The following is a 16,544-nucleotide window of genomic DNA, read 5'->3' as shown; positions in this document are numbered from 1 at the left end:
CCATCGCCCTCCTTCTCACCTGCCTTCTTCCATCATCTCCTGCCCTTCGCTGCAGCTGGCACAGCTTTAGGAGGAGGACACAGGAACTCCCTCACTTTCCCCCACACCAGCTGTGTGCCTGAGCAAGGTGTCCACTGAGGTCTGCACCAGCTCCCTGTGAGGGGGGCTCATCTGAGGAGCTAAGAGGACATCTCTGGACATGTCTGGTTGCAGTGGACATCGGCAATACAGCCCAGAGCAGCAGAGAGGCACAGGGCTCCTCGGGGCACAGAGCTCCAGGGCTGCCCCATCAGCATGGCTGCTGGGTCTGACTTGAACAGCAAAGGCAGAAACCCTGTGCTAGAACCAGGTGACCTGAATTTTGTGAACGAACTGGGTTTTTTTTTGCTCTTCAGTACATATATATATGAAACCCTTTCTGATGTCTATAAAACACTACGACAGCTTTAGCTTGTCCTGCTTCCTTTCTGTGCTTCCACTTTGCCTATTTTTGCTGCCTTCAACCTTTCATGTGCACAACAGTAACTCTTTTCAAAGCTTCTCAAGGTCAAGAAAGTCCCTAACAAGGTGCATTAGGGCAGTTATTGATCTTCTCTCAGCCTTTCCCGGAGCTGTTCCAAACTGTGAAACCTCAGTCGGGTGATGGAAAGTTACTCCAGCCCTTCCCATGTTGGTGAATTTTAATATTCATGGCACCCAACTGGTGAAAATAGCCAATGCCCTTGCAGTGATGGCCCTGTACATCTGTATCTGTGTCCCTACTGCAAGGTCACGGTCCCTGTCTGTCTACTCAAGGATGGCTTGAGTGACTTTCTAAAGGATGAGTCTGTGCCATGGAAGTTTCATGGACAGAATACCATCACCCCTGAGAAGCAGATCTGCAACACCTATCAAAAAAAGCATTTGGTGGAAAAAGCTGTCAAAGCTTAGCAGGGGAGAAGAGCTGCCATGAAGACCTATTCATCTTATATGGGCAAAAAGCATTTCCCCAAATTTTTCCTTGCCACTTTCTAGGAAACACCATGATCAATACCACACGGATGAAGTTTCACCATCAATTAAAGCAGAACCCGCAGCGAGGTGGTGGCTCCAAGAGCTGTTACAGGCTATTGAGAAGGACATCTGCAGTGGAGACTCAGGTATCACGTCTGTCCTGCTGCCCACCTCACCTCCTGCACCACGAGCTGGCCCAGAAGCAATATTGACCTCCCCAAAGCCAAAGGGCTCCCTGTTGTAAGCCCAAATCTTTTGACTTCCTGAGCCATGGTGAGCACTCAGGCTTTGATCCTGACATATCCACTCGTTTCCCAGCAAGACAGTTCTGGAGACACCTTGGCACTGCTGGCCCTAGCAGCTTGCTAGCCCAGGAGCACAGCAATACAACGAGCAGCGGCTCCAAGTCCTAGGGAACAGCAAATGTGCTCTGGAAAACCAGCCTGGGATTGGGGAAGCATCATTCACTTCAAATATATCTTCATTTAGAAGGCAGAAATCCCCTACTTTGCTCAGCCACTGTCACCTCTTTGAAAATATAACTTGATTTTATGAGCCATTGAAAACAATCTGCAGTGTGGGCAGCAGTTGCTTCCAAAGTATCCATCAGCAGGGTCCACATACAGCTGACATTTGTCCCTTAATAATATAATTGCAGCTAAAAGAAGAAAGGAACCTGAAGCTCTGGGCTTTTTTACTGATTAAAGAAAGGAACAGCAGTTCTTAAGATAATTTTAAAGTGGCCAGAAGCTGGGAGCAGGCTCAGCGAGGCAAACTCCAGTGTGTGGAGCACTCCCAGAAGCTTCAAAAACACAACCAGCAGATGACAAGAGCCAGCAGCAGACACAGTGCTAACATCTAATGGGGTTCTGCAAAAAATCCATCAGAACATGGATTGCATGAGTGGACCACCCACAGATGCTGCGCATCACTCATCAGGTGGGACCCCACTCTTAATTCAGACTTGTCTGTGAGGTTACAATGACCCCAGCCCCACTCCAGCCCCGTGTCTGCAGGAGGAGCTGTTGGGGAGCCCAGTGCAGCCCAGTAGCAGGAACCAGCTTAATTACAGCAGGTTCAGCTGCACAGAAAACTCCTGAGTCACAGCAACCTGTTAATTACCAGCCCTTAACAGGATTTGAGGGCTCACGGCAGCGAAACTGCCTTCCTCTCTGCCCTACTAGGCAGAGTTCTCAGTTTGACTTAAGTTTATGTGACTGACCCAAATATTCATACCCTCAGGGCTGGGGTATTGTTTAAAATCATGATTTCTGCACAAAAATCTAGGAGAAACCCAGCAATTGCTGCACTCAGTTGCCTGTATCTCTAGCTACCTGTTTCTCTTGCAGAAAACTCCAGGGTCCAACCCCTTGCCCACTATTCAAGATCGGCACTTTGCTCTTCCTCTTGTCCCTGGAAAGGGGACTAGGCCATCCTAGTGCCCATCAGAGCTCCAGGGACACTGCCAAGCTGTCACTGCAGGACACCCGACTTCAGGGAAAACAGCCTCAAAAGGGTGACTGACAGCAGCTGCTCCCTGCTCCATCAGGAACTGCAGAGCATGTCCCTGCTGCCCTTTGAGCCTGGTAGGAACAACAGGACAATAACAGGACCTGGATTCCTATGGCGAAGTGATGCCTGAAAACTTTAAGCCCCTGTCCCTGTTTGTCACCCACCCTCTCTGTCACCCCATGCAGGCAGGCGGCTCTTTGGGAAGCATTTCTGATCATCCCATGGAGGAAGGACATAGGGCTCCCCGAGATGGAGAGTTGCTGGATCCCCAGCACAGACACCTGTGCTCCAGAGGGCAGGAGGCAGGTTCTTCGTAAGGCACATATATCCTGCTTTTCTGCCTGGAAGGAGGGGGGAATGGCCCCAGACGCCAGACCAGGGCTGAGATTTCCATCCCAGGACAGTGCTGAGCTGGAGGCTCTCTTAACCCCGCTAATCCTCTTTGGCTAGGAGCTAATTACATTCCCAGTGAGAGCAGGGACCCTCGGGAAGGGGGCAGGGAGGCACGGCACACCGGGAGTTGAACACAGGCTCGTTGCTGCCGGCCCCCCCGAAGCGAGGGCAGGTGAGGCAGGAGCCCGATGCTCCTCCCTGCTCTCTTTTTAGCTCTTCTCTGAAACCTATGTGCTGACACCAAAATAATTTTGGCACAAAACCTTTTCTCAGCTCTCCTTCTCTAACCCATCCTCCGGCTGCTGCCAGTGACACCCTGTTCTGCACAAAGGCTGATCTCCGGGAGCTTTCTTTATCTTGCTGAAGTCCCTTTTCCCAGGCATTCCTCCCTGCAGCCGAGCACGGGAGCTGCCATGGCTGCTTCTGCAAGTAGGGCAGGTCAGCCCCATCCTCAGCATCAGCATCTCAAACCTGAGCAGTGCAGCATCCCACCCTGTGGAACTGTTCTGCCCAGGGACCAATTTTATCCAGCGGGAGCTCTTGGATCGTGATGAAAAGAGAGGTCCAGCGCTTTCCAGATGGATTTGATACAGTGATTCACAAGCTCTTTGCAAGAAATCCATCTGAACAGGCTGATTTGTACCTGCAGGTACAAGGGGAGCAGCAGAAGGGGAACGTGTCCCATAAAGGGCTCAAGCAAACGCTGCTCCTGCATCTTGTGATATCACATCCAGGATAATCACAGAATGGTTTGGATTCAAAGGCACCTTAAAGCTCATCTCATTCCATCCCCCTGCCCTGGGCAGGGACACCATTCCCTGGACCAGATTACTCAAAGCCCTATCCAACCCGGCCTTGAGCACTTCCAGGAATGGGGAGTCCACAGCTTCTCTGGGAAACCTGTTCCAGTGCCTCACCATCACATGATAGGCATATACTATATTATATATGCATATATTGGATGTAACAAAGAACCCAACAGCATTAACTGGTGCCACCAGACAGGGCAATGCAGCAGCACCACCCATGACAACACGAGTGTTATTAAAAAAAGGATGTTTTTTACAATGTGTGGGGAAATCAGGGGAAAAGAAGCAGTTTTAGGATCTTGATGGGGTATGGAGAGTACCACAAACCAGTAAGAGGACCCTCCTGAGGGTCAGGTGCCCATTGGAGGTCACAGCCTGGCACCTGGGAATCAGCAGTGTTCTGCAATGGAATTTGTCACCGCTCCTGTTTCAGGCTGGTTAATTAGGCAAAGGGGCATCCTGCCATGTTTATTTAGTAACACAACATGCATAGTTCATTTGTTCCTTAATGCAAAACCCCTGGAGTCAATTGGGGTCAACCAGGGTTACTGGGAGAACATCATGCAAGCACAGGGCAATCACACTGCAAGCCAGCTCTTGCCAGATCACTTGTTCCCTCAGCAGACTCTGCCATAAACAGGAGTGATAGGTTCCTAAGTTCCCAGCAAAATGACCCAGCACTTGGTCTTCCTGCCACAGAAACCTCTTCCCTTCCTGCAGGGCATCAGGCTGAGGCTGTAGGGAATTTGGGAGGGTCCCAAAGTGTCAGCTCTGGCTTGAGAACATCTCAGTACTGCTCCTGGGATCCAGCTCCTGGAGGAGGTGTGATGAGGTGGGAGGAAGCTCCAGGCACCTGTACTCCTGGTATTTCACATAAACAACTTATTTAAAGCTGGGTAATGTGTATCATGGCAAGCAAGCAGAGGAAGTGGAAGTCAGGCACACTTTGGGCTTCCTCTGCTGGTAACTCACAGCTTCCAGAGCCATGGGCCACCACAGTCCACACACTTCTCCTGGGATGTACTGCCAAAACGCCACCCTTGTCCCTAAACTCTTCACATGCCCGAGGCTTCCAGTCCTCACCTGCACCTTCTGATCATGCCCACCAAGACCCAAGGCCAGAGGAAAGTCAGCCTTGCTGGCAGATCTTGTGGAAACTCTGGGCTCAGAGGCACTACCCAGCTTCTCATGAGCGGGATACTCTTGGAGCATCCTTCACCTGCATAAGCATCAGTCTAGAGAGGTGCAAGGACAATGAGGGAAGCACAAGTTACCCTTTCCTTTGGGTGGCTCAGCACCTACATAGCTCAGCCAGCGAGTCCACAGAAAAACAGCACTTTTAGTATTTTCTTCTCTTTTGGTAGGTTTGAGTGCACTTGGCTGAACAGAGTGCTGGGGAGGAGGCAGCTCCTTGGATACCTCCCCAGGCAGCTGCAGAGGGTGGGAGGGGACGGCAGGGACACAGAGCCTCCGACTCCATCTTTAGATCAGGAGTGGGATGGGAATGAAAATACCATGGGTATAATAACACATCTTTTCAGGGAAATCAGAAATTTTAGGGGGTTCCAAATAGGGGCAACAGCCTTCCTTGCTTTCTGGAAGTGACAATACAACTTTATTTGCAGGAAATGCATGGTTTTAGCACTATTTTCCTGCAGAACTCCATCCTTCCTCCAAAAACCAGGCTACTGTGGGCCATGCCTTCTCCCTCCCTGTGACTGATGCTTTTTGGAGACAGGGTGAAGCCTTGTCCAGGCTCCAGGAGGGTGTACAGAGGGTGCTGCCCATCTCACCCACAGTTTGTGCTCCTCTGCACTTACCAGACTCGGGATCAAATCCCTTATTAGCTTTCACACAACTTCCAAGGGCAGCTTATAGCCGAGGTCCTAATTCATCAAGCAATTAATGGACCAAGCCTCACTACTTCAAAGAGTGAGTTATGGTATTTGCATGAATCTCAGGGCTTGGGACAAGCCCATGTGAGCTGCAGGAAAAAAGAGATCAGACCACAGAGCAATTTTCCCAGAAGATCAAGCAAACCTAAAGTCCAACCACGTTAACAGACCTTGCAATGTTTTCCTTTCTTCAGAAAGTCTTTGTAAAAAACATTCACAGCACAAGTGTTGCATTTCTTCCTCAACTCTTACAAAAATAAATCCCATAAACCAACCCAACCATGCTGAGCTGCATAAAGGTTCACTGAAAAGGGAAACAAAACCCATGACAGCACAATGCCTGGATAAGACCTTGCTGTGGGTCTTCACTCTGTGTGAAGGCTCGTAGGTATTGCAGGGATGAGCTGCAGCAAGAAGCACTAAGAGGGGCATACATGCCAGGGTGGGTTTGCCAAGGGTGTCTGAAGGCATTTGCTCAAGAGCTGAGGGAACACAGGCAGAGTCCAGCCTTCAAAATCTGAAATTTAATCCCAGGTGTCAGCTAGTGACCCTAGAGACAAGTGCTGAGGAGAGCTCACCTTTCCCTGGTACATGCAGAGATCGCCACATCACTGGCCACAACCCAGCCCCAAATTAATTCTCTAATTAATTAATTAGCAGCTGGGTGCCAGTGAGCCCGTTAAAGCCTTTTCACCAATCCATGAGTTTTCTGAAGCCTGGGAACACATTGCTGCCCAAGGGCATGCCAACACAGGGTTCAGCCCTACCCGAAGAACAAACACTTGGACAGCTTTCCTCACCCAAGCCCTCGGGGTAGGGAGGACTCAGTGGTGGGAGCAACAGCAGAAGCAGAGCACTGGCATTGAAAACAGCATAGTGTACATGGAGATGGCCATCTGGGGGGTTTGCACCTCCACACGAACTGTGGGAGAGCGTCTCCTCCACCGCCAACGTGACCATGAGCGGTGGCAGCAGCAGCAGCTTCAGGAAGAACAGAAAATTACTGGATGTAATTGAAACTGCAGGGAGGAGCTAGGGACATAAAATGTAATTATCTGCCATGGAATGGAGCCAAGATTAGCAATCCTACTTCTGGTCATTTCAAGTTCCCATTAACTTCTCCGTGTGCTGATGTTATCAATTCTGTGTCTCACTTCCAGGAGCAAGCCCTGGGCCTCCTCTGGTAAGGGTCTCAAATCACTTGTACAGGAGGGGGTGAAGGGCCTGGAAGATGCCCCTCCCTAGCTTCTAAGGTGGAAGGGGTAGGAGGATACTCCAGCTGAACCAGTTGCACCACTCTCCTCTCCAGGCACAAGTGGCTAGAATTGGCTACAGTGCTTTTTTGGTGCTTGGGAAGATGATCTGGGTGGGCATCACAACAATTCAGAGATATTCTCAATTACAACAGGTAAGATTGGGTCAACTTCAGACCATCTCAACCTCCCTTCTCCTCTCCTTGCACTCCATCTCAGCAGGCTGCAGAATGCACACCCAATTCACATCCAAACAGCACCAGGCGTCCCCACATCCACCCTGTGCTCAGCCCATTCCACTATCCAGCACCCATGTGTCTCTTGCTGAGGCCCTGACACTTTCTTCCCCTGTTTTCATTTTCCTTGAAGCCTCACCATTCGAGAATGCAGGAGCTGCAGAACATCCCTCATTAGCCTCATCTCCAGTCTGGCCAAGGCTTCCATCCACAGCAACAGGAGGAGGATGCTAGTTGGTGACTGGCACTTGCATGACCTGTTCCTATTTCCTCACCCTTGGACATCTCTGGGGAGCAGTGGGCACTGTTGAGGGTGCCCTTAACAACATCCATGCCTTGCTCTGCTCCTTGCATGAAACCAGCATGAAATCAGTGTACACACATGAAATCCATGACTTTGCCAAGAGGCAGAAGACCATGGACTCCAGCCCTGCGGCCTGCACCAGGAGGAGCTTGGCTTCAGCAATTTCTTAAAGGCTTTTTTTATAGACCTCTGAAAGCAAGCACCCCATCTTTTCTCCATTTTAAGCAAGGAAGAGAGCACGTACCCTGGCAGGATCAGAAGATGCCTGCCCCCTCCCCCGCCAGCCCCCTTACCTCCACGAGGTGAGGCGTGGGGTTGAAGCCACACATGTTGCAGACCTGCTGCCGGCAGGTTGTGCAGGTGTTGTAGTTGGGGGGCTCACTGGAGCCCACATTGATCTCCGCCTTGCAGAGGGGGCACGAGACCCTTGCTTTCGGCACTTCCTTTGGCTTGACACCCTGCTCTGGTTTGCCTGGCTTCGCCGCCGGCGCGGCACCAGCCCGGCCCTGTGCCCCTGGGGCTTTGGGACCAGCCTCTTTGCTGGCATCGCTGAAGACAATTTTTGGAGGCACTTTGCCAGGAGATGGCTGGCTCGGAGCAGGGGCCTCTGGCTGGACAGACATGAGCGTGCTGGCCTGGGTCAGGAGGGATGCCCCGAAGCCGAAGAGCTTCCCTGTGAGCCCCTCCTGGGGCTGCTCTGGTGCTCCAGCCCCGGGGACCGGGGCAGCAGGCTTCGCCCCAGCATCTCCTGGCGTCTTTCTCTGCTCGGAGGGGGAAGGCTTGGCTTGCTGATGCTGCGGGGAGGACCTGGCCTGATGCTGCGGGGAGGACCTGGCCGCCTCCTGAGGTTTTGGCTGTCCTTGGCCGTGCGGTTCCCTCTGCGGCGTTGTGGGCTGAGGTTTGGGTTGCTCTTGTGGCAGGGCGTGGGGGGCTGGTGGGGTCTTATCTGCAGCCGGGGGTGGCGGGTGCTTGGCTGGGGACTGGGAGGGGGATGGCGAAGGGGAGTGCAGCTGCTGCTGGCTCTTGGAGCGAGGAGCGGTGGTCATGTCCATCCCCAGCGCCCGCTGCATCTGGCAGTTCAAGCACAGCCATTCCTTCACCTGTGAGACAAGGAGAGGACATGGGCAGTGAGTGATGGGCAGGTACAGCTGCCTGGGCAGCCCCAGCACACCCTTACCTCCCCGCAGACAGACCCCACATAGCCATAGGAACCAGCCATCAGCCCCTGAAAAACATTTTGGTACCATGTTCTTCACTAGCAGCACCTCACAGTCGGGGCGAGCGGCCCCCATCTGTCACAGGTACCCACGGCACAGCACGCCGGCGAGAACGCCAGCTTTAATTAGCCTTGGTCTGCTTCCAAAGCTTCTGCTGTGAAGCAACTGCTTGCCATGAGGCTCTGCCTCTCCTGGGGGAAGAGGGGCCTTTCCGAGGGCTCATAGCTCCACCACCTCCCCAAAGTCCTTTTTTCCCTCCTGCCTGGTGACCAGAGATAGCACAGAAAATAGCCAAGGCCAAACAAGGAAACACCACTGTGCCATGCCCAATGCTTCCCTGGGGCTAGCAGAGATGGATTTTCTGGAATCAGTGCAGTGGTTGTGATATTCCACTTCAAAATTTGGCTCTGGAATGCTATAAAGGAGTGCAAAGAGTGCTGCTCCTTGCACAATGCATTTGCACTTCCAGGAAGGCAAAGTGCATGCTGGGGAGCAAAGGGTTAATATTCACTCTCACCACAATGAACTTTTGCATGCAAATGAAAAATAGAACAGTTCTCTGGCTAAGTGGTGATAAATGAAAGACTTTCCCCACGAGAGATGTTCCCTGTGACACACTAATGTCTAAATTAAGTTAATTAAAGAGGCAGTAAAACCTTTCCATATGAGAAATCACCAGGATGCTCAGCAGCTCCATAAGTATTAATATACAGCACAGTCAGCAGGACAGCCAGGTCTGCTTGCAAAAGACTTCTCCAAGACAAGCAACTAAGGTGGCAAAAAGGACCAGAACATTCCCAAAAACCAGAGCAGCACACGCAACAAGCAGATGCAGAGCCTGGCAGGGGCAGCACCCGACAGCTCCTGGCCCCTGCGCTCTCTGGGGGCTGCACATCCCACAGACCTGCACCCACTGCACGAGGTGTGGATTTTCCTGCCTTTCATTCCGGAAGCCATCTCTTCATTCCAGTGTTACGGATCACCTCTAAGGCTCAGCTTAAGCCCCACTGCAGAGACATTAATTACCTTGCCCAGTCCCACAGCTCCAGGTCTCCTTGGCCTTTTGGTCCTACGGTTGGAGGCACAGGTGATTCATAACCTGGCCACAGGGTTTATCCCCCTACACTCCAGCCACACAACAGGCACATTTCAACCTTCTTCTGCTCACAGGAGCTGCCTGCAGAGATGCAGCTGGGTGTTATCGCAGTCTCATGATGGGACATGATGGCAAGTCCTCGAGAGGTGAGGCAAATAACTCCTAAACCCCTCCTTACAAGTCCCCTCCCCATAACGGTTGTCATAAAGGTCAGCCTTCAAACGATAAACTTTTAAAAACAGGGGAAATTCAGATCAGCTAGGAAAGATGGATTCAAATTTGGGGGGGTGGATGAACAAACCTCCACCTGCCCACAGTGCCCCTTCCCCTCTCTGCACCTGCTGGGTGCCAAGGCTTGGCATTGCCTCCAGCAAAGCTCTTCCCATCCCCTTACAAGCCTGGCTGCACGTCATCTCTGTGCTCTTCCCAGCCCTCCCTGCACTTGCTGAGCTCCTACGCCACTCTCTACACCAGCCTCCGCTCGAGTTCTTCACTTGGAGCTGAGGGAAAACAGCCTCAATTTTCCCCAGAATTTTGCGCTACATTGTCGCTTCTCCAAGCTGTTCCAAAGGAGCCACATTATATTTAGTTTCTGAAAATAGTACTTTAGTTTTTATAATTTCTTAGGGTCTTGCCGTCTCTCTTCTGACATCCAGAATTTCTCGCGTTATTTTTGCTTTCACACCCCCTGGAATTTCTTCCCACTATTCTATTTCAAGAGAGTGTCTACCAAAATCCCATCAGCTTTGCCCACCATCCCTATCAGCTCAAATTAAGGGAGAACCAATCCCTTCTATTAAGGTTCTTGTTCCCAGGATGCAAGAAATTCAAATCTTCCCTCTCCACATAATCTCCTTACCCGCACTTTAAGACCCTAAGTGAGGTGGAAACTGGGGGAAGAGGAGATCCACTCCTTCCCTGTGCCACACAGTTCCCACTTTGCCCTTGGCCAAGGCTCCTCCAGGAAAACTGGGGCACAGGGAGGCACTGTGCCCAGGTCCTGTGGCCACAGCAGCTGCGTATGGCTCACGGACAAGCCCACCAGGATCTATCTCCCTGAGCTCAGGGCTGAAGAACCATGGGATCATTGTAGCTTTCTCACTTTTCACAATGAACCTACGACCCAGATAGGAAAAAGCCAGGGGGCGTTTTAGGTGCAATAGGAGCATCCAATTGCCCTTGGTGACTTGGTGAGGAACATCTGTCCTGAGGAGCAGGAGAAAGCTGCAGGCATGAGTTCCCAGAGCAAGCATTTGAAATGTAAATTGAGTTGGGATTATCACAAATTGCCTGGCTGGCCTCCACTGATGCAACCGATGACACACTGTGTGGGTTACACAGATCAAAGACAACTTAAAGGATGCTGCAGGGAAGATAGCAAAGACTAAGGGCTGAGTTGTCTTGCCAAAGATCCTTCCCCCCCAAGAAGGAGAAAGGAGAAGGGAAGAGCCTGGGTGATAAAGAAATAGTAGGATAAATCATTCTTTTAATACTCTTTCCCCTTATTTCTCTCTACTGTTTTCTGGGCATCTTCCCCCAGCATGATGAGTCTGCAAGCTAGAAGAAAAGCATTTGGAGGATGGTGATGCAAGTCAATGAAATAATCCAGTTCCATCTATTTCTGTGTCCTGTTTGCCCAGTTCTTCACCAAATCAAAAGTTTCAGAGGTTGGATTAGTAAAGATTTACAGCAAGACTCTTCCTAGAAAGGACAGGGGTCCATCATTGGATATGGGGGAGCTGTTAACGAGACAGATATGATGGACATGCTGTAATCACTGTCCTGGAACATTTGGGAACAAGCCGGATAACACTCCTTACGAGGATGAAGCATTTCCATCTTATTAGTAATCGAGAACATTCAACAACATCTACCAGCACCAGAAGATATTTAAATTTGGCAGAACTGAATAATTTTGTATCTAAGAGCTCTAAGAGAACTAAGAAAACTGCTGCGTGCTGATGTTCGTTTTTAAGAGGAAATTTTAGGAGGCTGGAAGAGTCTTCTGCTTGAAGAATGCAAAGGTAGGGCCTGAAGGGGACAGGGAGCCAGACATCTGTCCAAGGCAGAAAGACAGTGCAGAGAACTGAAGGACACACAAACACACCCATCAACATGGTTTTAGGAAAAATAGGTCACGACAAAGCAAACCTGATTTTATTCTCTGCACATCTGATATTAAAAATGCACAGAAGCAACATCCTTGATGTCCAAAAGGTGTTTTGGCCTAGTAATGTATGACATGCTGACAAAAATAAAAAGCACTATAGAATATGAATAGTGAATATGTTAAATGGATTTCAGACTGGCTACCTGTCTGAGATGGGGGCAACGAGAACTCACCACTGCCAAGGTATCATCATCTCACTATGGCCAGTGCCACTCACAATGGATTTCGGTAAAACCACAGAATCAGAATGGTTTTGGTTGGAAGGGACCTTAAAGATCATCTGGTTGCAGCCCCCCATATCTTAAATATCGATGAAGATGAGTCTCTACTGCCTGGCAAACCTGCGCTCAGTCTGTGCAGGAAGCCTGGAGCTGGAAGTAGGAGTGAGGAGGTGGATCAGCCTCCTCTTCCAGCACCAAGGGACTCCTCCCAGAGTCATCCACGGTTCCACACCGACATTTTAAGGAGATTAGTAAAACACCGCGGGAGATATAGACCGGATCTGTAAGAGTGATTCTAGGGATGCAGAAAATGTCTGAAATGAGAGAATTGAAGAGGTTGATCTTTTTCGTTTATCAAAGAGAAGATTAAGAAGTGACTTGATTACGATATAGCAGCACATTCAGTGGAAACAATATCAGGTACTAAAAGGTTGTTAATTAGGCAGAAAAAGGCATAAAAAGAACTAATGACTGGAAATGGAAGCCAAATATATTAAGCATCACTTTTAACAGCAGATGTTTCTAACCATTAAAGCAAATTATACACATGCTGTTGGGCTCAGCAGAAGACTCAGGGAGGTAAAGCTTGCAGGCCTTTCATCTATAGGATATTTTATGCCTGTTCTGACCTCACAAGCTTTGATAGCTTGAACCATCCCATCTGTATGGACATTTGGGATGTTTGTATCTGATACCTGACCTGCCCCAGCTTCACACGTAGTACCCAACATGCCCACGACCACCAGCCTTACCTTTCCCACTACAGACCCCTCCAACACCCAGAATATTCCTCAAAACCCCCTTCCAAATCTTGTTATTCCCCAGTGCATGAGTAGGTCAGCAAAAGGCAGCATTTGCTGGGTCACAGCTGCCAGATGTGCCTCCCCCCTCAATGCAGTCCTGTGAGCACCGACCATTTGCAAATCCCATTAGGAATGAAAACTTTCCAATCAGCGTTTTCTTTTTAAAAAATTGCAGCAGAACATCCACAGCACGTGCTGGCTCTATCCAGGGCATATTTAAACACTGATAAGAATTATAAATTGGATATATGCACACATACATATATAAAATTACAGGCATGGTGGGCTAGATTGTGACCCTCTGCAGAGCAAGTACATAAAGGGGACCAAGATCCATCCCTGTGCACTGTGGTTTCCAAACCATCTAGAAAAACACCAAGAAAAGCACATGAATAAAAAGGATCTGAAATGATAGACACAGCTTGAGTCTATAAGGCTTCTGAAGTTATTCTACCACCACCTATTTTAGGAGACTATGTGAAAATAGCCCATCCCCACGATTTCTTACCAGGAGATGTGAGGGAGCACTGGTTCTGCAGGTTGTTTTGTTCCCCTGAGGTAAGACAATACAGCTCTAAAAGTACCTCAAGTATAGAGTTCAGCCTTTGCAGTGGGTAGAAGCTTTAAAATGAGCACTGTAAGCAGAAAAACATCATAATTGAACATCCAAGAGATTTTCACGCCAAAATTTAGGATTATAATAAAGAGTAATTCTGTCTTTGCTGAGGGTTGGTTATTTTGGACCATCTGGAGGTCACCCAGGATGCTATCGTACTACAGAAAGAGAATAAATACAAAAAGGAGAGACCATATTTAGATTACCATAATTATGACTTTGGAGACTTGAGATGGAATGGTTCTTCACCAGCTCTACCCATTTAGACCTCACTGCAGCCAAAGCCATCAACCTTGCTAGCTACACACCCCTGTGTCAGAGGAGGCCACTGGGCTCAGTCCATCTGATCTGTTTTAAACAATTATTTTAGACTGGGAAGAACAGCTCCCAAGTCATCTTGAGTCCAGCATGATCAATCCCACCCAAAGGTGACCATTTCGGACAGGCCAGAGAAAAGGAGCTTTGTTCAGCAGAAGATACAACCCACACTCATCATTCGGCATGAGACAAGATGTACAACGAGCTGAAAAACCAGAAGCCAAGTTCATGGGAATTCAGAACAGAAAAGGAATGTGGGTTTTCTGTGTAGCCCAAAACATGTGTATTTAATATTCTACAAAACTGAAAATCCTGAAGAAAAAAACCCCAACCATGTTTGGGAAGAGCACGAAAGGGCACCTCTGGCAGCAGTTCTTCAATTCCAAGAGCCCCGAGTGGGCCCCTTCCCCAGAGCCCCCCAAGATGAAGTCACCGCCCCAGCAGATGCACCCCAAGGCCACCATCACAGCTCCCTCTGCCTTTTGCAGGCACCAGCATGAGTATAAAAATAACCCAAGCTGGAACTAGGTAAGGAAGGTACTGTGTTAATCAGGCTAATGGAGAGGCTCAACGCCAGGATCACTGACTGGATGGAGAACGGTTTCATTCATGGCTGCTACTGGCTTATCCTGGAGGAACACTGCAACAGCCTGGCCTCTCCCAAGAGCTGCCAGTGCCCTGCCTGAGAGTGTCCTTAAGTGTCTCCAGCTCAGCAGCTCTGCCTGCACATGAAGAACTGCTGTCTCACAAAATCAGCCAGTCAGCGAAACGTCCCTTCCATCCATGCCTCTCGGATCCACTCCCGAGGAGCTCTCCGGGGGGCACGTCTTGTGTTTTACATTGTCACACTGAAATCTGCCAAAGCCACATACTCTGCACTTAAACAACATCCTGATCCAAGGGAAGAGGCAGTGCTAGAAGGCAGCCCTCAGCTAGAGAACAGAGGGAATGGCAAGTTGTGGGGAGCTGGAATACTGCTGGGAAGGCAGGAGGTGGGAATGGCTGCAGGAGAGCAGGGAAAGCTTAGCAAATGCTGGAGGAGCTGCTGATGCATGAAAAAAACTAAAGGTACCATATGGATCAGGTTTCCTGCACCATCCCAGACTGGCTGGTGGAGCATATGACAAATACCAATATACACCTTTTTCTGAAGTTTTGGTTTGTTTTATAGCAGAATGAAACTCTCTCTGGAAGTGTTTGAGGCAAAGGTTGGATGGGGCCTTGAGCAACCTTACCTAGTGGAACGTGTCCCTGCCCATGGCAGGGGGCTGGAATGAGGTATCTTGAAGGTTCCTTCCAACCCAAACCATTCCATGATTCTGTTGCTGAGTTCTCCTACAGCAGTGCAGGGACAGTTTGCCATGGAGCTCATGTCTGGAGGGTAGGAAAAGCAGCCCTGGTTGTCTGGATCAGTGCACAGCCTAGGTGCAAATGCAAAGAGGAGCCTGCAAAGCATCCCGTGGGAGGGAGGCTGTGATGTGGTGTATCAGCCAAAGTCCGAGCTGAGTGGGACCGATAACACCAGGAGATGGAGTCTCCCGAGGTGGCTTGGGAGGACCATGAGCAGCCCAGGGTGAGGGAGCTGTTGTGTGCCCGGGGCCAGGCTGCGTGTCAAGACATCGCCAGAATTCACGCCTGCATCCAGGTGGAGAGGAGGCGGATGCAAACATGCAGGCAGCGTGGGCTGAAGCTTCCTGGTCCAAATCTAAAGCACAGTTTGAGGAGAACCCAGGGCTCCAGAGAAAATGTGCAATTAGGAGTGTTTCAGCACTTAATTGACAGGGGGAATTGGTCACTGAGGCAGCGAGTCACTTGTGAAAAAGGCCACCTTATGCTCATCTTTATCTTCAAACATCTCAATACAAATAAAATCTAGTCCTTGGCACTCCTGCCCAGAAGGGGAAGCCACCGGAGCCGTAAGTAATCATCCTGCTAATGCTTGCCAGAAAATAATCAACTTGCTTGCTTGCTGGCGAGTGAAAGGAACCAACCCCCAAACTCATCTCCTTCTCTGCAAATAACAGATGGGAAACTGCGTTTGTCCAGAGGATCGAGCTGAGAAATAAGACAGTGCCATTTCATCCTATGAGTCACTTCTCAAAGTTTCTTTTCTCTGGTTAGCACTCCCTGAACCAACCCCAGGCTACTTGAGCACGTCTCCTCTCCCCAAAGGGCGTCAGGAGGCACTGACCCCCACAAGGCTCTGCAGACCCTCTGCGTTTCAAAGACGACCGCCAGCTCCTGCACCTTGCTGCTCGGTCCATCTTTCCCTGCACCACGCAACCACAGACACGGGGATGAAGCAAACGATCAAAGGAAATAATTGCACGCCCAACAGCTTTGCAACTAACCTCAATCCTCCGTCACAGGCAGGACGGTGCTCCCCGGCAGCATCCCCCATGGCTAGCTCCTCAGGAAGTGAGAGCATCCCCTCCTTACTGCTTGCCCTTGCTGGCAGAGAGGAGCAGATGGGCAGAGGAAACCTTTCCAGCGCCAGACCCAGCGCTGCTCCTCTGCTCCCCCCGGAGCGCGGGTCCCCCGCCAAACAAGGCGCTGCCTAACTAAGCACGCCGGCAGTGCCGCCGCCCGAGGCAAAGGGACAAGTCCTTCCAGTTCATTAGGGAAGGTTTCTTGCGCGATTTGCTGCCTCACTAGCTCCTGTTTAGACAGCCTTTGTTCCCCGTCCGCAGGAGCGCATGAAAGGTTTG

At 50.2% G+C, this 16,544-nt stretch overlaps 1 protein-coding gene across 3 annotated transcripts in view; it reads right to left on the bottom strand.

Annotated features, from left to right (window-relative positions):
- The window catches only part of BSN (bassoon presynaptic cytomatrix protein), an 88,007-nt gene that overhangs the window by 34,315 nt on the left and 37,148 nt on the right, over positions 1-16,544 (bottom strand). For 2 of the 3 annotated variants that reach the window (XM_048315325.1, XM_048315326.1), the window contains exon 3: positions 7,689-8,495. In XM_048315325.1, the coding sequence (XP_048171282.1) occupies positions 7,689-8,495 (807 nt within the window). Of the gene's footprint in view, positions 1-7,688; positions 8,496-16,187; positions 16,287-16,544 lie in introns of those variants that run through there. The other variant, XM_048315327.1, reaches the window with a different exon arrangement.

Source organism: Corvus hawaiiensis, chromosome 11 (genome assembly GCF_020740725.1).
Source record: "Corvus hawaiiensis isolate bCorHaw1 chromosome 11, bCorHaw1.pri.cur, whole genome shotgun sequence".
Classification (NCBI taxonomy): domain Eukaryota; kingdom Metazoa; phylum Chordata; class Aves; order Passeriformes; family Corvidae; genus Corvus; species Corvus hawaiiensis.
The sequence above is the reverse complement of the archived record's forward strand: the minus strand, read 5'-3'. Positions and strand labels throughout refer to the sequence as shown.